The sequence below is a fragment of the Schistocerca americana genome, chromosome 2 (genome assembly GCF_021461395.2).
Source record: "Schistocerca americana isolate TAMUIC-IGC-003095 chromosome 2, iqSchAmer2.1, whole genome shotgun sequence".
Classification (NCBI taxonomy): Eukaryota; Metazoa; Arthropoda; class Insecta; order Orthoptera; family Acrididae; genus Schistocerca; species Schistocerca americana.
Genome location: NC_060120.1, coordinates 69,340,972 through 69,362,584, shown reverse-complemented (window position 1 = coordinate 69,362,584; position 21,613 = coordinate 69,340,972). Strand labels below are relative to the sequence as shown.

The following is a 21,613-nucleotide window of genomic DNA, read 5'->3' as shown; positions in this document are numbered from 1 at the left end:
TCTGCCACTTGAGTTTGCTAAACATCTCCGTAACGCTATCACGCTTACCAAATAACCCTGTGACGAAACGCGCCGCTCTTCTTTGGATCTTCTCTATCTCCTCCGTCAACCCGATCTGGTACGGATCCCACACTGACGAGCAATACTCAAGCATAGGTCGAACGAGTGTTTTGTAAGCCACCTCCATTGTTGATGGACTACATTTTCTAAGGACTCTCCCAATGAATCTCAACCTGGCACCCGCCTTACCAACAATTAATTTTATATGATCATTCCACTTCAAATCGTTCCGCACGCATACTCCCAGATATTTTACAGAAGTAACTGCTACCAGTGTTTGTTCCGCTATCATATAATCATACAATAAAGGATCCTTCTTTCTATGTATTTGCAATACATTACATTTGTCTATGTTAAGGGTCAGTTGCCACTCCCTGCACCAAGTGCCTATCCACTGCAGATCTTCCTGCATTTCGCTACAATTTTCTAATGCTGCAACTTCTCTGTATACTACAGCATCATCCGCAAAAAGCCGCACGGAACTTCCGACACTATCCACCAGGTCATTTATATACATTGTGAAAAGCAATGGTCCCATAACACTCCCCTGTGGCATGCCAGAGGTTACTTTAACGTCTGTAGACGTCTCCCCATTGATAACAACATGCTGTGTTCTGTTTGCTAATAACTCTTCAATCCAGCCACACAGCTGGTCTGATATTCTGTAGGCTCTTACTTTGTTTATCAGGCGACAGTGCGGAACTGTATTGAACGCCTTCCAGAAGTCAAGGAAAATAGCATCTACCTGGGAGCCTGTATCTAATATTTTCTGGGTCTCATGAACAAATAAAGCGAGTTGGGTCTCACACGATCGCTGTTTCCGGAATCCATGTTGATTCCTACAGAGTAGATTCTGGGTTTCCAAAAACGACACGATACGTGAGCAAAAAACATGTTCTAAAATTCTACAACAGATCGATGTCAGAGATATAGGTCTATAGTTTTGCGCATCTGCTCGACGACCCTTCTTAAAAACTGGAACTACCTGTGCTCTTTTCCAATCATTTGGAACCTTCCGTTCCTCTAGAGACTTACGGTACAAGACTGTTAGAAGGGGGGGGGCAAGTTCTTTCGCTTACTCTGTGTAGAATCGAATTGGTATCCCGTCAGGTCCAGTGGACTTTCCTCTGTTGAGTGATTCCAGTTGCTTTTCTATTCCTTGGACACTTATTTCGATGTCAGCCATTTTTCCGTTTGTGCAAGGATTTAGAGAAGGAACTGCAGTGGGGTCTTCCCCTGTGAAACAGCTTTGGAAAAATGTGTTTAGTATTTCAGCTTTACGCGTGTCATCCTCTGTTTCAATGCCATCATCATCCCGGAGTGTCTGGATATGCTGTTTTGAGCCACTTACTGATTTAACGTAAGACCTGAACTTCCTAGGATTTTCTGTCAAGTCGGTACATAGAATTTCACTTTCGAATTCAATGAACACTTCACGCATAACCCTCCTTACGCTAACTTTTGACATTGTTTAGCTTCTGTTTGTCTGAGAGGTTTTGGCTGCGTTTAAACTTGGAGTGAAGCTCTCTTTGCTTTCGCAGTAGTTTCCTAACTTTGTTGTTGAACCACGGTGGGTTTTTCCCGTCCCTCACAGTTTTACTCGGCACGTACCTGTCTAAAACGCATTTTACGATTGCCTTGAACCTTTTCCATAAACACTCAACATTGTCAGTGTCGGAACAGAAATTTTCGTTTTGATCTGTTAGGTAGTCTGAAATCTGCCTTCTATTACTCTTGCTAAACAGATAAACCTTCCTCCCTTTTTTTATATTCCTATTAACTTCCATATTCAGGGATGCTGCAACGGCCTTATGATCACTGATTCCCTGTTCTGCACTTACAGAGTCGAAAAGTTCGGGTCTGTTATGAGTAAGTCCAAGATGTTATCTCCACAAGTCGGTTCTCTGTTTAATTGCTCGAGGTAATTTTCGGATAGTGCACTCAGTATAATGTCACTCGATGCTCTGTCCCTACCACCCATCCTAAACATTTGAGTGTCCCAGTCTATATCTGGTAAATTGAAATCTCCACCTAAGACTATAAGATGCTGAGAAAATTTATGTGAAATGTATTCCAAATTTTCTCTCAGTTGTTCTGCCACTAATACTGCTGAGTCAGGAGGTCGGTAAAAGGAGCCAACTATTAACCTAGCTCGGTTGTTGAGTGTAACCTCCACCCATAATAATTCACAGGAACTATCAACTTCTACTTCACTACAGGATAAACTACTAACAGCAACAAAAACGCCACCACCAGTTGCATGCAATCTATCCTTTCTAAGCACCGTCAGTGCCTTTGTAAAAATTTCGGCTGAATTTATCTCTGGCTTCAGCCAGCTTTCTGTACCTATAACGATTTCAGCTTCGGTGCTTTCTATCAGCGCTTGAAGTTCCGGTACTTTACCAATGCAGCTTCGACAGTTTACAATTACAATATCGATTGCTGCTTGGCCCCCGCATGTCCTGACTTTGCCCCGCAACCTTTGAGGCTGCTGCCCTTTCTGTACTTGCCCGAGGCCATCTAATCTAAAAAACTGCCCAGTCCACGCCACACAACCCCTGCTACCCGTGTAGCCGCTTGCTGCGTGCAGTGGACTCCTGACCTATCCAGCGGAACCCGAAATCCCACCACCCTACAGCGCAAGTCGAGGAATTTGCAGCCCACCCCTGCTACCCGTGTAGCCGCTTGCTGCGTGCAGTGGACTCCTGACCTATCCAGCGGAACCCGAAATCCCACCACCCTACAGCGCAAGTCGAGGAATTTGCAGCCCACATGGCTGATTCAGACCCTCCACTCGGCTCTGTACCAAAGGTCCGCAGTCAGTCCTGTCGACGATGCTGCAGATGGTGAGCTCTGCTTTCATCTCACTAGCGAGACTGGCAGTCTTCACCAAATCAGATAGCCGCCGGAAGCCAGAGAGGATTTCCTCCGATCCATAGCGACACACATCATTGGTGCCAACATGAGCGACCACCTGCAGATGGGTGCACCCTGTACCCTTCATGGCATCCGGAAGGACCCTTTCCACATCTGGAATGACTCCCCCCAGTACGCACACGGAGTGCACATTGGTTTTCTTCCCCTCTCTTGCTGCCATATCCCTAAGGGGCCCCATTACGCACCTGACGTTGGAGCTCCCAACTACCAATAAGCCCACCCTCTGCGACCGCCCAGATCTTGCAGACTGAGGGGCAACCTCTAAAACAGGACAAGCAGCCACGTCCGGCCGAAGATCAGTATCAGCCTGAGACAGAGCCTGAAACCGGTTCGTCAGACAAACTGGAGAGGCCTTCCGTTCAGCCATCCGGAATGTCTTTCGCCCCCTGCCACACCTCGAGACGACCTCCCACTCTACCACAGGTGAGGGATCAGCCTCAATGTGGGCAGTATCCCGGGCAGCCACAGTCTTAGTCCGATCGGGGGATGCTTGCGACGAGCTGGCAGTCCCCGACAAACCCCCATCCGGACCCCCACAGTGATGCCCACTGGCAACAGCCTCAAGCTGTGTGACCGAAGCCAACACTGCCTGAAGCTACAGGGCACAGAAGCAGGAGGATCTTGCTCCATGGGGTTCACAAAGGCATCGGCTTGCTTGTGCGGTTGGTTCGTGGAGTCCAACGCAGAAAAACGATTGGTGGTGCACACCGGCAAGACAGAGGCTGGCTGGGCTAAGGTACCACATGGCGACACCGTCGAACAGGATCTTCAAGTTGGCGAAGGAAAAGACGGTTTGCCTTTGGTGGACTTCTTTGAGCCTTTCCGGTTAGAGGAAGACTAGGGTGTTGTTTGGCAGGAGAGTCAGAGGAAGTCTTCCTGGGAGTACTCCTTCTGTCTTTTCCTGCCAACTGGCTATGTAACAGGTGGCTTAACCCCCCGAGACGAGAGTTTGGCGGTTTGTTGCACAGCAGGAGGGGAATGGCAATACAACCTTGATATTGGGCGATTTCACAACCTCAGAGCTGAATTTGGGGTTGCATGTCTGTGTGGCCATGTCCTTCATGGAGCGAGGGGTAACAAGAACATAACGGGACAATACAGTGTTTGTGAATAGCCAGTAACTTGCAAACTACAGGGTAAGGCACTTTTTCCTTTACCCAAATCTCTTGGACAGTCTGCTCATCAAGATACAATCCTGAGAGGAGGCAGCATGGCCACCATTGCAGTTGATACAGTGGGGAGAAGGACGTGGACAATCGCCCTCGTGTGCATCCCTACGAAAGGTTACACATTTGGCTGAGTGTCAACAAGACATTCTAGTGCGGTTGAAACTATGACACTGGCAGCAGTGCATTGGGTTCGGAATGTAAAGCAGGACTGTGATAATTTCATAGCCTGCTATGATCTTTGATGGCAGCACTACTCTATCAAAGGTGAGGAAAAGAGTGCGGGTGGGCACTAAGGAGGAATCTATCTGTTTCATTACACGGAGGACGGCAATGACACCCTGATCAGAGAGGTAAGGCTGGATTTCAGCCTCAGTTAGACCATCGAGCAGCCTGATGTAAATTACACTACGAGAAGGATTCAAAGTTCTATGGTCGTCGACATGAACAGGGTGGTCGTGGAGAAACGAGGCAGCAAGTAGACGTCGTGCTTGAGAATCAGGGAAGGGCCATTTTGTAAACGAGAGCAGGATTTCAAAGTGCCAGTAATTGCATCAACACCTTTGCGAATAATAAACGGATTTACCGTGGTGAAGTATATGAGACCACGAGGAACAGTGGTGTAGTGGGAAGGGTCTTCGAATCCTTAGCCAGGTGGACAACAAGCAAGACAAGCAGTTCCACGACTATATTTTCCACATCTCAGACTTGTCTGACGGTGGTGGTAAATCGGAAACCAGGTCGAGGTGGTGAAATCGCCTTGGCATGGCATTAACAGTAGGGTTTTTGACCATGTCTGCAATAGGCTTGTGGTCAGTGTAAATGGTTAGAGGGCATCCTTCAATGTCATCCTGGAAATAGCAGACCACCTCCTGGATGGCCAAGAGCCCTCTATCGAATGGTGACCACTTCTTCTGAGTATCGGTCAATTTTCAAGTGAAGAAACACAACAGCTGTTTTATGCCAGCTGTCTCTTGTTGCAGTACCATGCCAATCACAGGCCGTTGGCATCTGTGGTGATTATGAGATGTGCATCTGGTGACGGAAGGGTGAGGGTGACAGTTTGTGTGAGGCTGGATTTAATCTTGTTAAAGGCCATTTCAGGGAACCACATCAGGCATTATTTGCCGATGGTGTTCTTGCCGTCTAGTGGCTCTCTCAAGAGTCAAGAGTGTTTCAGCAGCAAGTGGGAAATGATGCCTTTAAAAACTGATGACACCAAGGAAATGTCTTAGTTTTTTATATCCGAGAGGGGAGGGAGGAGGCAGATTTGTTCCCTTTCCTCCTACATGAGGTATATTCCCAAAAGATCAACTAAATGTCCAACGAAGGTGACACACAACTGCCATAGTTGGCATTTATCATTATTGATTACAACTCCGTGTGCTGTTAACTTCTCCAACATGGTGCATAAATGAATCTCATGTTCATTGGAAAATGTGAGAAAATTATTATGTCATCTGGTAAACACACAGAAGGCACACCATCAATAAACCTCTGCCATGTCTAGGTCATGTTCCTTAACCCATACGGCATTAATGAAAACTTGAACAGACTAAATGGCGCGATTACTGCAGTTTTTGGTATATCATCATCAGCCATAGGTATAGATAGATAGGCCCTTTTACAGCCAACAGCACTGTAAATAGTGGCACCAGCCAGTTCATGTGTGAAGTTTAGTAGGTTTGGTACAGGGTAGCTGTCTATTATAGTCTGGGCGTTGAGGTACCAATAATTGTCACACAATCACCAATTATTATCCTCTTTGAGGACAAGCTTGATAGGCGAAGCCCGAGTAATGTTGGATAGCCGTACAATACCAGCATGGCAAAGTTCGTCCACGATGGCTTTTGCCGCATTGAGTTTGTGGGGATGTAGGTGGTGGGGATGGGGGTGACAGCGGACTGGAGAGCCAGGGATGGTGTTGATGCGATGAACTAGCCAGTCACAGACAGTACAAACAGTCTGCAACCAGATGGACTGGCATGAAGTGGGGGCCGAGGGCAAAGCAATAGGTGTTATTCTAACACCATCATAAATAGACAAATCAGTCGCAGAGGCACTGTCAACAACACTGGGTGTGGTCGGGTGAGCACAATTAGATAATGGCACTTGACTGACCCATTTTGAGGCCAACGTAATGACTGTCATCAGGCATTGGGTGTAGATATTTCATAATAATGAGCTGCTGCTAAGACAAATGTACTCGCAAAATGTCTTGGCAATGAGTAAGCGGAGAAGGTCCTTGGTTGCTCGCATACCCGTGTTGGAACGCCGGAGTTCAGAGCGCGTGGCAAATGTCATGCGGGGCTCATCCAGAAGTGTTTGACATTTCAAGATAAGATTGAGAGGCATCTCTGCAAAGTAGGATACAGCAGTGTATCATTGGCAGGAAGGGAATCACTGACCTTGCTGCTAATTGGCCATTACCCACCGTGGTTCAGGAGCAAAAGTGATGGTTCATTTCTGACAGTAAAGGTATTGCCTGAGGAAGTTGGCTCCTATGAAGCATTCCACCATTTCAGCCAGCACGAATGTCCGAGGCACAAGTGTGTGGTTGCCGAGATAGAGAGTGATGTAGGTGGTGCAACCGCACAGGTGAAGGTGAAAGTGTAGTGGAACCAAGAGATGATGGAATCTTACTGACGTCAGCTCCGGTGTCAACTAGAAGGTAAGAATTCAGTTGTGCATCGTAGATAAAGATGCGAGGGCCATCCAGTCATAGATGAGGCCTACAGAAGCTATCATGAAGCAGTGATTTGCGGTGACTTGAAAAGGACGAGCGACCTGGTGTGCTGATATCAGGTTGCGACATCAGTCTGGGTACGAGCAAGGCCGTTTCCACTGTAGAGCATCGGAGCCGAAGTGAATGTGGAACCAGCAGAGTTGGTGCATGTGGGTGGACATAGTGCCCAACCAAATCACACTGATTTGACTGGCAGGCACAGGTCTGTGACCAGGCGGAGGCACACTGGTGGTAGTCGGACTGTAGGTGTTTGTTATGTTGGATGCCAACAATACTGCACGGAGCAGTAGCGGGTGCCAACGCTCGGCAAGGTTCGGCGTTTCCCAGCAGATGTCAGGTGGCTGGTGTCTGTGCAAAAGGAGGTGCGCAGTAGTGTTCAGGAGGACAGGTCGGGTGTCGGCTAGGTCTGGCTGGGGTCATGTGATGCTGGCACTGTGGCTGTCAAAACTGTAGCACGGTCACAATGAGAATTAACAACACTGACCGGCTGTGTGTGTGTGTGTGTGTGTGTGTGTGTGTGTGTGTGTGTGTGTGTGTGTGTGTGTGTGTGTGAGTGCTAGCATTCTGTCAGCCAGGTGTAGCTTGAAATCAAGTTGAGTGTCCTTGTACACCAGCATTGCCATTTGAATGCTTTCCAGCAGTTTTGATAGCCACAAAGTTGAAGCTTGCACCAAAGCACGAAAAGCGTTCTGTGACTAAGTGAGCTTTCACTTATCACTAGATGAAGTTGCTGCTCTGACAAGCGGGACAGGTGCTGAAGCAGAAGTGGCTTGACAGTCTCGTACTTATTTGTTTGTGTGTGCACATCAAGCAGAACGTCAATAATGAGATCAATGTTATCACCGAGGTTGTTGACAAGTACCGCAAGTTTTTCCATTGTCCTTAGTGACACCTGTGGACTGCATTATGCACTCACTAAGCATGAACCACAGTGTAGGCGAGTGGGAGTTTTGATTGACGATGTTCGCAATGGTAAGGTCCACGGTTATGTGAAGCTAGCACCATCATGACGTGGGCACTGCCGGCGTGGTAGATATGGCAGGAGCAGAAGCATTGCGGACCTGCACATCATAAAGTGGCAAAGAGATATGGGGCAGGGAAGTGTCGGGGAGTGGTGTTTCGTCAAGAGGTGAAGAGAAACACAGTATGGTAGGCATGGCAGGCACGAAAGTGTCGGGAAGCGGTGTATCGAGATGAAATGATGGCATGTGGGGTGCATTAGATGGGAGCTGAGCATGAAGGTGGGCATGACTGGCAGGATGATGCGTAGTTTTGCTCCATAGGAGCCATTGGAGGCTGTGACTATATGGTGCGCTCACAAGGTAATGAGTCTGGTAAGGCAGTTGTGCTGAATTCAGCATTACACATGCGTGGAGGAGTCACAGAGTGTGTGTGTGCGTGTGTGTGTGTGTGTGGGGGGGGGGGGGGAAGGGGGGGGGGGCGAGAGAGAGAGAGAGAGAGAGAGAGAGAGAGAGAGAGAGAGAGAGAGAGACAGAGAGAGAGAGAGAGAGACAGAGAGAGAGAGAGAGAGAGAGAGAGAGAGAGAGAGATATCATATATAGCAGTGGCAGCTACAAGCGAATGCAAGGCGGGTAGTGGAGATGTGATGTCACTCAGATGATGTGGTGGCAGTACTGCTGCTGATGACACAGACAAATGCTGCAAGACAACATAGTCCATGACAATCAGTGTGCTTTTGCGTGCAGGAAGATCACTCAAACCCATGTTATTTTGTCCAGGAAGTAGTTAATAGTTGGAAATGGTTTGAGGATCATTTAGTGGGGGCCACTGTTGACCAACTATCGTGGCACTGTGACGGGTGTCCGTACAGTTTTGCAAAACACTGGGAATGTTAATGCATACAGATTCACTGGCACTAAAGGAGTATCTTCAGGAATAAGTGTCATTATTTCCCATGTGGAAGCTTGGAGAACTGTGTGTCTGACAAATGGGGCAGTAGGAAGCCACTGTTGGCCCGGAATAACATCTGTTGTCATAGTAGAATTGCTACACAAATAGTTACCCAGCATCATTACAGTGCCGTCACTGGTAAGTTCACATGAGAATTCGACTTATGTCGTTGGCTGGTTGTGTGTGAAGCAGCACGAGTATGGTGTGGTAGATGTGGAAACAATGAAAGCATTGTTGTCGGTTCAGTACACACTGCAGGCTGGACACTTCACCCACGTTTTGGCAAAGTTGTACCAAACTGAGGCCTGGAAAGTTCATGGAATTCACAGGTGTTCACGAAGAGGTCAGACTGACATCCCTCGGAGTAGGAAACAGTTGAGCTGGAGATAGCTGCGGCAATATAGGACAATGGCCCAGCACGGGAGATTTTACATTTTAAATGAGGCATGGTTGAAATTTCAGGGTCACCACTGCAACATAACTTATCTTGCGTAAAACAAAATTTACTTTGAAAATAAGCTTTCTCAAACCACCATCTGCAACATTTTCCCACAACCCGGTAGAAGTGTAAACAGCTGTGACATCATGGTAATCAAAAGTAGTTTTTTTGTTACAAAGTATTTCATAATCTTCATCCTAAAGCCTTTGACACCTCTTGCTGTTGGCAGTCGCTTGTAGGTGCACTGTGTTTTGTTGCTGTAAATGGCGCATTTTCTTTGGAACTTTTCAACTTTTATTTCTGCATTTTATTGCTGGAGTATTACTCTGCAGTAGCAGACTACAGTAAAATTCATTGTTAGAGTATCAGTTCTTACCAGTTCCAAAAATTTAACTGAAAACTGAAACAATGAAAAATTCCTGGCATTCTAAAAAATTCCCCAGATGTTCCAGGATGGAAAAATTCCTGTGTTTTGCCTGAATTTCCCAGTTGTCCCAGGATGTATACAATCTGTACATACATGGCAGCTAGTCAACTGACAACATTTATTTTCTCTGGAATGCAGAATTAACTAACTACCCAACACTGAAATATTTCCATAAACATATTAATAGGTGTTAAATGAAATAATTCCTACTTAACAGGAGAAAACAAAGCTCAATGTACCTCGCATCTCCTCCACGGACTTCCTTGCAAGCAGAATCCACTACTGGTTTACAAGCTTCTCTCAAGACTGGGTCAACACGCCAGTCTTCACCTGCGTCGGCCTCTTTCACCAAAACTTCCAGCTGGAGGAGACATTTCATTAATTTCTCTTATAATATAGAAAGGAGTAACAAATTTCACAACTCTGATATTTACTCACGGCTCTTTGACAAGCAGGAGAGATACGCTCTTCTTTCCTTTTTTGTCTCGCATGTTCCATAAGGCAATGTATGGTTCTCCCTCCTACTTCTAACCCTTTACAATATTTTGAAATGTCATCTGGGCAACTTAAGACGATTTCCGGAGACAGGCGATAATCTTCCATTAGGATCTTTCTGTGCTCAATCATTTCAGACTGACATTCAGGAGTCACTTTTGTTCCTTTGAGTGGAAAAAATGTACAACGATTATAAGGTGTAATAAAATATTCTGAATAAGTTATAGATATGCAAATAAAATCTTGTACTGCAGTGATTAAAAATTCAAAATACTAACCATTTCTTATAACACCTTCCAAGCACAACAGTATTTGCACTAGACGTATCTCTTTATCATCAGATACAGACCGCCTGCAGTGAAATAACCTAATGTCGTCCTTACAAGCCCTAGCTAAGCCTCTACTGACTTTGAAATCTTCAGAAATCAATTTCTGTCGACGCATCAGCTGATCTTGGCACTAGAAGTTTATGAGAGAAAATAGTTTAGTGCTCTTTAACTATTCAAACATAATTCTAATTTCATGATAACGCCTTTTTGGCAATTGGGCAAAAAAGGAAAACTCACCTCTTTACTCATTGTTTTGTCAAGTTTGTGCTCCATCAAGCATTTATAGACTCTCCCACTACCCCTTGGCATGTTAGGGCAGAAACGCTGATGATCATTTGCACATGCCAAAAATAACTGTCTGTCCAGTTTGATATCATCAGCTTGTATTTCTGATAGATGAAGTACTTGCCTGTGGCATCCAGCACTTAACTTCCTTATATACTTTTGGAGACAGGCTAATGTTTTTCCTTGTCTGAAAGCCTATTTCAATTTGAAAATATGGCATGGAAACAAAAACCAGATTACAACAACTAAATAATATTGTATACCAATTCCTTAACTGCGATTGTGTAATGGTATTTCCCCTTACAAGTGCCTATGATAATATATAGTAAGTGAAGACAAAAAAATATTTTATATGAAAAGACATGCTAGGCTGACAGGAGGACAAATAATTTTACTTCTTTGGACAAATTCTTAATATGTTCCACTTGCAAAAACCAAACATTTACATTGGACAATGTTTATTAGATATCATAAATGTTACACACATACATATATTTTTAAAGTAAAAAACATCATACTATGACTATGCTAAGAGTGAAAATGGCATTTTCGTGTATTATCTTTTTGTGTATATGATTTCATATCAACACGAAAATTTCATCTCCAGCACTAACAATGTAAGTAACACTGGACAAAGTTCGAGAGAGCTGTGCTATACGCTTTAAACAAGTAAAGTTGTGAGAGATGGAAAACACCCGCCTGGTTCAAGAGTAGTGTCAGAAAGCTACTACAAAAGCAAAAAGAGGTTTGCTGCAAGTCTGAATGTAGCCAAAGCCTCACAGATGAACAGACTGAACACAACTAAAACTAGCATCAGGAGAACGGTTAACCAATTTGAAAATAAAATTCTATCTGCTGGCTTGACAGGAAATCCTAGAAAGTTTTCTCCTTATTTTAAATCAGTAAACAGATTGAAGCAATCTGTCCAGACACACTGTGACCACAGTGGCACTGAAAAAGAATGACACAGTAAAGTCTGAAATATTAATTGTCATTTTCTAAGAAGCACAGAGGAAGATTTCCCTGTAGTACCTCCTTTAAATCATATCGTGAATGACAAAATGACAGGTATTGAAACAAGTTTCCATGGAATAGAAAAGCAACTGAACTCGCTCAACAGAGGAAAGGCCACTGGAGCTGACATGATTCCAACAGGACTCTACATAGAGTATGTAAAAGAACTTGTCCCTCTTCTAGCAGCAGAGTACCATAGGACTCTGGAGGAGCAAAAAGTTCCTAATGATAAGAGAAAGCACAGGTCATTCTCATTTTCAAAAAAGTTCAATGAACAGACGTGCAAAACTATAGGCCTCTATTTCCGATGTCCATCTGTTTTAGAATTTTGCAACATTTTTTTAAGTCTGTATATTATGACATTTATGGAGACCAAAAATGTTCAATAGGTGAATAAACTTGGATTCCTAAAACAATGATCAGGTGTAATCCATCCCCACTTGCTCTGTTCATCCACGAGACCCTGAAATCAGGCACCCATGTATAGGCTGTATTCCTTCATTTCTGGGAGGCGTGCGATACAGTTCCACACTGCTGCCTAATGAATAAAATTAGAGAATACAGAATATTAAACCAACAGTGTGAGTGGACTGAAGGGTTTCTAGCAAACAAAACACGGTGTGTCATTTTCAACAGACAGAAATCTTCGTATGTAAAAGTAACTTCAGGTGTGCCCCAAAATAGTGCTATAGGACCATTACTTTTCACAATATATATAAATAACCTAGTAGACAATGTCTGAAGTTCCATGAGGCTTTTCACCAATGATGCTGTTTCATACAGAGAAGTTACAATGGTAGAAATTTGCAGTTTAACTCAGGAAGACCTGTAGAGGATCCAACACTTGGGGCAGGGAAGGGTGATCGACCCTCAAGATAAACAAATTTAACATATAACAATATTATGAAAAGAGGGCCCCAAACAGCCATGCTGGCCAGTAAGACAGCATGTAAGGCCACTAGAGCATCACCTGAACATGCACTATGTCCAGGCAGGCAACATTTTGGTAGCCGATTGCTTAGCTAGACGAATTCAAGAGGGACAGTATCATGGGACTACAGGAGGCCAGGTAGTCCTATTGTCATACTGCGCGCAATACCAGTCATACACACACCACTACTGCCCACAGTTGACAGCAACAGATACTGGAAGACACACATGCTTGGCATACAGGATCTGGATGTCTGATTTGCACTACAAGGATGGAGGACTGCCAATTTTATTTATTTATTTATTTATTGTTCCATGGGACCAAATTAACGAGAAGTCTCCATGGTTATGGAACGAGTCAATACATGAAATTATAACACGATAGTAGAAACAGATAAAATGAAATATAAGAAACGTTTTCACGCAACAATTCGTAAGTTTAAATAAAGAAAATCAACAATGTAAGACTGGAATTTGCTTAATTTTTCAGCTCTTCCAGGAGCTCCTCGACAGAATAGAAGGAGTGAGCCATGAGGAAACTCTTCAGTTTAGACTTAAAAGTGTTTGGGCTACCGCTAAGATTTTTGAGTTCTTGTGATAGCTTACTGAAAATGGATGCAGCAGAATAGTGCACTCCTTTCTGCACAAGAGTCAAGGAAGTGCATTCCACATGCAGATTTGATTTCTGCCTAGTATTAACTGAGTGAAAGCTGCTAACTCTTGGGAATAAGCTAAAATTTCTAACAACAAACAACATTAAAGAAAATATATGCTGTGAGGGCAATGTCAGAATTCCCAGACTATTGAATATGGGTCGACAAGAGGTTCCGAACTTACACCACATATAGCTCGAACAACCCGTTTTTGAGCCAAAAATACCCTTTTTGAATCAGAAGAATTACCTAAAAAAATAATACCATATGATATAAGCATATGAAAATATGCGAAGTAGACTACTTTTCGTGTTGAACTGTCACTTATTTCAGATACTGTGCTAATGGTAAATAAAGCAGCATTTAGTTTCTGAACAAGATCCTGAACATGGGCTTTCCACAACAGCTTACTATCTATCCAAATGCCTAGGAACTTGAACTGTTCTGTCTTGTTTATAATATGTCCATTCTGTCTGATCAAAATATCGGTTCTTGTTGAATTGCGAGTTAGAAACTGTAAAAACTGAGTCTTACTGTGATTTAGCATCAAATTATTTTCCACAAGCCACGAAGTTATTTCATGAACTACATTATTTGATAATGTTTCAATATTACACACAAGATCCTTCACTACCAAGCTGGCATCATCAGCAAACAGAAATATTTTTGAATCACCTGTAATACTAGAAGGCATATCATTTATATAAATAAGAAACAGCAGTGGCCCCAGCACCGACCCTTGGGGAACGTCCCACTTAACAGTGTCCCATTGGGACTGAAATCACTACCACTCTCAATATTGCGGAGAATTACCTTCTGCTTTCTGTTCTTAAAGTAAGAGGCGAACCAATTGTAAGCTACTCCCCTTACTCCATAATGGTTCAACTTCTGCAGTAATATTTTGTGGTCAACACAGTCAAAAGCCTTTGTTAAATCAAAGAAAACACCTAGCGTTCACAACCTTTTATTTAATCCGTCCAAAACCTCACAGAGAAAAGAGAATATAGCATTTTCAGTTGTTAAACCATTTCTAAAACCAAACTGAACATTTGACAGCAAATTATGTGAATTTAAATGCTCCAGCAACCTTGTATATACAACCTTCTCGATAACTTTAGCAAACACCGATGGCATAGAAATAGGTCTAAAATTGTCAACGTTATCAATATCTCCCTTTTTATAAAGTGGCTTCACTACCGAGTACTTTAATCGGTCAGGAAACTGACCACTCCTAAAGGAAAAGTTACAGATATGGCTAAGTACTGGGCTACCATACATAGAACAATACTTCAGTATTCTGCTAGATACCCCATCATATCCATGAGAGTCCTTGGTCTTTAGTGATTTAATTATTAACTCAATCTCCCTCTTGTCAGTATCATGGAGGAGCATTTCAGGTAACAGTCTCGGAACACTTTTTTCTACAAGCGCTATATGATTCCCTGTTGGGACTAGGTTTCTATTTAGTTCACCTGCTATATTCAGAAAGTGATTATTAAATACTGTACATATATGCGACTTATCAGTAACATGGACATTCCCACTACGCACTGATTCTATATCCTCGACCTGTCTCTGCAGACCAGCCACTTCCTTTACGACTGACCATATGGTTTTAATTTTATCCTGAGACTTTGCTATTCTATCTGTATACCACATACTTTTTCCCTTCCTAACAACTTTTTGAGGCACCTTACAATACTGTTTGTAATGCGCTGCTGCATTTACATTTTGACTGTTTCTAGCGTTTTGATATAACTGTCACTTTGTTCTACAGGATATTCTTATCCCTCAAGTCAGCCACCCAGGCTGCCTGTTTGTGCTAGTACCATATTTCGAACGTTTTAATGGAAAACAACTTTCAAAGAGCACGAGAAAAGTCTTGAGGAAAGCATTATATTTATCGTCTACTGTATCAGCACTATAAACATCTTGCCACTCTTGTTCCTTGATAAGGTTTACAAACGTCTCTACAGCAACTGGATCAGCTTTCCTAAAAAGTTGACAACTATATTTAACATGTGTTGTAGCACAAAAATCTTTTAGAGTTAAAACTTGTGCATCATGATCTGAAAGGCCATTCACCTTTATGCTAACAGAATGCCCTTCTAGTAATGAGGAATGAACAAAAATGTTGTCTATGGTTGTTCTACTGTTCCCTTGCACTCTCGTTGGAAAGAATACGATTTGCATAAGATTATATGAATTAAGAGGTCTACCAGCATCCTTTTCCTTGCACAATCACTTATACAATTAATATTGAAGTCACCATATATAACTAACTTTTTGTATTTCCTATAAAGTGAACCAGGAACCTCCTCTAGCTTTAGCAAAAATGTTGTGAAATCGGAGTCTGGGGATCTATAAATAACAACAGTTAGAAGTTTAACTCTACTAAATTTAACCACACCTGCACAACATTCAAGCACCTTTTCAGTGCAGTACTTTGAAACATCAATTGACTCAAATGGGATACCGTTTTTCACATACATGGCTACTCCCCCACACCGCAAAGAGCTCCTAGAAAAGCTGCCAGCCAACCTCTATCCTGGTAAAGGAAGCCTCTGAATTATCTCCTTATGTAAGAAGTGTTCAGATATACCCATAATTTTAGAGTCAACATCTAAAAGCAGTTCACTAACTTTATCTCTAATATCTTGTATATTTTGATGAAATATACTAATTCCCTCATTACTCGGATACCTAAGCTTTGTCAAAAGTGGTTTCTTTGTTAGAGAGACTTCCCTTAAGCAGGAATACCTATCAGCTGACTTCAATCTAAAAAAAGGTGCAGCTCTAACACCCACTAGTACAGGAATTTTCCCGTGAGTGATCCCACCACCCCCACCTATTCTGTCACCTATAAGCTTTGCCAACCTCCCCTTTCCATACCTGTTGAGGTGCAGGCCATGTCTAGTTAAACCCGTCCTGCTGATAGACTCCACCGACGCCACTGAAATGTGACTCATGCCTTCTCTCATCAGCACACCCCCAAGTCTCATGTTATTACGGCTGTATTAAGATGAGGCCGATCGTTACGCTGAAACAGTTCCACGAAATGCACATTCGTGTTGCCAGTCTGAGTGGCTATCTTTTACAGGTCACCATCTATGTCATACTCCCCATCCCAATCACTACTATTACCAGCCCCACCCACAATCACTACCTGATCCTCTTTAGTAAAATCCCTACATAACCCCCCTATGTTAACAGTCACCTGAGCCAATCCTGCATTAGGCTTCACAATGCTGGTGACCTGGTACTCACTCCCCAACACTTCCTGCAACTGCTGGCCTACACCTCTACCACAAGAACTACCTAACAGTAGAACCTTCTTCTTTCTCTTAGACTTTGCAACTGTCCTAGCCACCGTAACTGCTGAGGTCTGCTGCATACTTCCTACATCTACAGCTACTAGAGATTCCTCTGCACAAGACTCTGACAGTTGGTCATATCTATTGCAAACACCAATAGTAAAACTATCTGAAAATCTCCTTCTCCTAGCAGATCTCTTGCCAACAGCCAGCTCCCATTCCCCAACCCCCTTCTCCCTCCTCATCCTATCTAGCTCCTCCTGTGTGTTTTTGAACTGCACTTGAAGGGCACAGATCTTATGCTCCTGCTCCTCTATCAACTTACTCTTGCTACATAACCTGCAGTTCTTGGAGAGGATCTCACCATGTGGGGAAAGATCCAGCGGTAATAAGAGTGGCCATTCAGTGGGCTTTTCTGCCTTCTATACAACATCCTGTAAGTGCTAGTACCATTGGCAGGCAGTTGCATTACAAATGGTTCACCGCATACTGATTGTTTTGACACCTGGCGCTCACAACCCCACAGGATCATGCTCCACAGGCCCGATGTGGGCAACAACTAAGGTGGGACCCTGCAGACCAGTCATCTGTAGTGAGAGTCCTGTTTTTGCCTTAGAGGCGGCGACCAACATCAAGTCTGTGTCTGGAGGTGCAGTGGAGAGTGCCATGAGGAGCAGCACACATCCTCATGCGATGGTGTGTGTAGCAATATTCTGTGGTGACCTTTAACGGTCAAATTTTCTTACGTGAGAGCCACATGTACATAGAGGAGGTACTGTAGCTGATGGCTCTGCCATCCGAGAATGCCCATTCCCATGCCCTATTTCGACAGGACAACACTCGTCATCATCCTGCAACCACTTCCTCAGCATACATTGCTGCTGTGGACACACTGCCATAGCCAATGGCATCACCCAATTTCTCCCCAACTGAGAATGTGGGGACCACCATTGAGCATGTCATCAGGATTCCACCCCCGCCTATCAGTATTCAGGAACTGTGCACTCGTGTGCAAATAGCACGGGATGGAGTATCACAGAATTACATCCAAGACCTATACAACTCCATGATGTGGTGTCTGGACACACATAGTCACAACCATGTGGGCATGATGCCATACTAACAGGTATGATTTGTGGCTGTGTAGCATAATAGATGTTGCTCCTTCAAAGCTGGAAGTGTAATCATTTCATGTGTGTAGTACTATCTAACTGTCTGCCAACAATGAGTGAAATCTGCTTTGTTCTTCTGGGTGCTACTCTTTTTATGCCAATCATTATATATCTACAAGACATAGTGCTGTTGGATGCTAAGCATTATAAGGCTTTCTATTTCATAGAGCTCCAAGCTAACAGAACATTTTCCATATCACCCCAATGTATGTCTCCTGTAATCTAAAGAAGATAACAGCCATCATTTTTTATGACAAGAAATAAGAAGTGCATTAACACATCATGCTGATTTGCTCAAATTATAATAAATACACAAATAAATAAATAAGACTGTGAGTTCACTGTCTCAGTTCCATTTTTTTATAGAGAAAATGGAGTAAGCGAGTTATATACAATGATGATTACCTCATTTGTGTGAAGTCGTCCACACTGAAAAGTTTTCACATCTCCACTACACTCTTTATAAAATGCTGGCATCATTCTGAAGTCACTAAAAGCAATCCATTCCATACGCTGAACAAATGTATGACATTTATCTTCTTCTATCTTTTCCCGTTTATCAATCATACAGGCTAATATATTACCCACAACTGATGATGAAGGCTGACAGCCAAGGCTCTGTATCAACTGGCTTGAACAATAGTCCTTTGCAAGCTGTGTCATGTTTTGATCACTTATCATATGCAATGTTCGTTCCCATATCTTGTTCTGACATTCTTTTGTCAGCTCTGCTAGTTCGCTGCCCTGAAACAAACAATGTAAGTTGAGGTTTCTGAAAATTCACCAAATTTACTGGGAAAATGAACACTATATACAGATCAAATATTTTGTAAGTCTTTTTCTGTTGCATAATATGTCATTTTGCATTTAGGTCCAACTGAATTATGCCATAACTACTGCCCTTTTAAGCAGAATGCACATCTTTGCAATTTCATTGTGGGGTCATTCCATATCAAATCACCTAATAAAAAATAAATTTTACACCCACCTCCTTAGATTTTCATGAAATTTGGCTCAAATGGTTCTAATACCATCCTGACAACACCCGCAAATTTTTTTTTGCTGTATCTCTTATAGTTTTTTTTTATAAATTTTTAAAGTTTTTATGTTTTGCGTTTTCCGAACCTTCGGAAATGGTAAATTTAATTTGTATTCAAAACTTTAAAATTGCTTATCTTAAAAACTCTTTTAGATAACATCATGAATTTTTTGCAGCCTTCCAGTGCCGCTTGATCGAGGTGCGTCTACTACACAGACTATGTGCTCCAAAGGCACTATGCAAGAATCTTCTCTTTCAGGCCAATAAAATGATGCAGCTGGTCCTGAAGGATGTAGAAATAGAATTTCTGCATCTTCTTCATCATTGAATATTGTTTTTACCTGTCCAAAGTACCAGTTACCATCATGATTTGCATGGTTCAACACGAACCCAATCAGAAGAAGAATGGAAAGAAAAGACTAAGGAGGGTTTTACACTATCTGTAGTCCTTCTAATTTCAAGGTTGTTTGTTGGAAGTGGTTTGAAGTTATGAAAACTTCTTGTTCCAGGAATGGTTCGGGTTGCTGAAAAAACGTTTTTCTAGTTTTAACCGTAGCAAATCAGCTTCTTTTTTGTCAATAAAGTGAAAATGAATGTTTTCAATATTTTTTTCACAAAACTTGTACACATCGATTGCTGTCATTATTTGTTCTTCATCCGAAAGCTGTAGACTGGCTTTCCTTAAAATTCTTTAAATAGTTCCTCCTAGGCCATCACAAATTGACTTCCCATGACTTGTTGCAAAAAAAGAGTGTTGGGCCTTCAAATTAAAGTCTCTCAAGTGTTCAGTCAAATTTTTAAAACTGTTTCTATTTTTGTACTGCCCAGCACAACCATCTGTAAAGTAGTGAACTGAGTCAATGTCAGTATGATGTAATGACAGCCACTTTGTAATTTCTTTTTGTACAAAGTTAACAAAACCAGTGTCATGTTCTTGGTCATCACTAATAAAACAGTGGTTGGAACCAAAAACATTGTTTTCCTCATATCCTAGGAAAATTCCAACTGGGTGTAGAGTACAACCACCTCTATTCCAGTGGTAACTTTGGATCTCATTTTGTATAACAAAGGAATAATTTTCACTGAAATCCATCACAATAATTGCTGTTTTGGGTGGTGGGTCTTCTTTCAATCATTTGAAGGCTGTTGATTGGGATTTTGCTATAAACGAGTGCGGGGTGAGCTTTTCCAATGACCTAACCAATAAAGAAATGTAGTCTTCAACACTGATAGACTGTTTGATCATTTATGCCCTGTCTGTGTTAACCCACTGACTGATTACAATTTCTTCTTCTAAATCATAATCTTCACTTAGTTTTTCAGTTAAGTACTCAGTTAGTGCAGCATTTGCAGGACAGGTGTCGCAATGATGTAGCATGCAGTTTTGGTTTTCCGTGTTGCACACAAGCATCTTAATTAGGTCTTTATAAGATTCTTCAATTTTCACAGCATCCAATAATAGTTTAACATTCTGGTGGATACTGCATACACATACAGTGTGTGTGCCTGCAGCACCAGCAAGGATACACCATTTAGGTCTCAAGAAACAAAATTTTGAAAATCCTACTTCTACCTCGGGATTATCCCATTTGAAAGAATAATAGAGTTCTCTCAAGTTACACAAAATGAGTCTTTTTTGCATGTACACATTTTTTTGAACACTTAATTTGTCTTTTGTTCCAGGTAGCACTCTGGAACTTTCATCCTTTTCATAAAAATCTGTTACAAGTCTTACTGTATTTTCAGAAAGAGTTTTACCTTTTTTTGGACCAGGAGTTTCCAAAATACCCTTTTCAGAGTTTAGCTTTCTAGCTTGTCGCACCATGTACTCACTTACATTAAATTCTTTCATCACTTTATTTCGACTCCAAGAATCTGGAGCCAAGGTCAGAATCTGGATTTTTCTAGACCTCCAACAGATGACATCTTCTCTTTCATAAGAGAAATCATTACATCAAAATCCTTTGCTTTCTCAACCACACTTGTATCTTCTTCGTCATCATCAGAACTTGGTGCATCATATTTTAATGCTTTTGAAACCGCCTTTTTTGCAGTCTTTTCAATACTACTAACCTTCCTTTTAAAATAAGACCCTTTACTTTGTTCTGACAAGCCATGAAGCTTTATCGGTGTTAAACCTAAATTATCAATAGCTATGTTTGTTTGTACGAGGGATTCATTTCTGGATTCCAATGATTCTAATTCAACCATGACTTCATCATCTGTTTCACTTCCTTTGACTTCAACTCTTAATTTTTCCTCACAAAAGTTGCGGCATGTTGAGCAAAGCTTTTGTCCAGGTTTTATGCTACTATTTTTTGTCGGTAATTGTTTAGAAAGATCCAAGCCTACACTTCTCAACAACTTTTGATGGGCTTTTTGTGTTTTTTTTTTTTAGTGGGTCTACACATGTTGTTTGATACTTTTCAAAAACATTTAAAAAGTAGTAGCTGTGGTGTGAACATATATTCTTAAATTCACAGAGATTAATTCCAGATCGTAAGTGGATCAAATTTTTTTCTTCCTCACTCAATTCAGGTACCGGTTGTAACTTTTTTGAAGGTGTGTAGGTTGTTTGGAAACAGTCAGATTTTTTAAATAACCCTACGCTACAGGTTTGAATATCTGACATACTGATTTCACTTTTTGTCTGATTACTGTTCTGGTTACTTTTATAGGATATTGGAAAAGAATCT

The 21,613-nt window shown here is 42.2% G+C and overlaps 1 protein-coding gene across 1 annotated transcript in view; it reads right to left on the bottom strand.

The window, feature by feature from the left end:
• LOC124596614 (Golgi apparatus protein 1) overlaps nt 1-21,613 on the bottom strand; it is a 146,387-nt gene that overhangs the window by 99,132 nt on the left and 25,642 nt on the right. The window contains exons 2-6 of the mRNA XM_047135835.1: nt 18,284-18,622; nt 10,748-10,990; nt 10,460-10,640; nt 10,125-10,345; nt 9,926-10,047 (exon numbers count right to left, since the gene is read on the bottom strand). Coding sequence (XP_046991791.1) covers nt 9,926-10,047; nt 10,125-10,345; nt 10,460-10,640; nt 10,748-10,990; nt 18,284-18,622 — 1,106 coding nt within the window. The remainder of the gene's footprint in view (nt 1-9,925; nt 10,048-10,124; nt 10,346-10,459; nt 10,641-10,747; nt 10,991-18,283; nt 18,623-21,613) is intronic.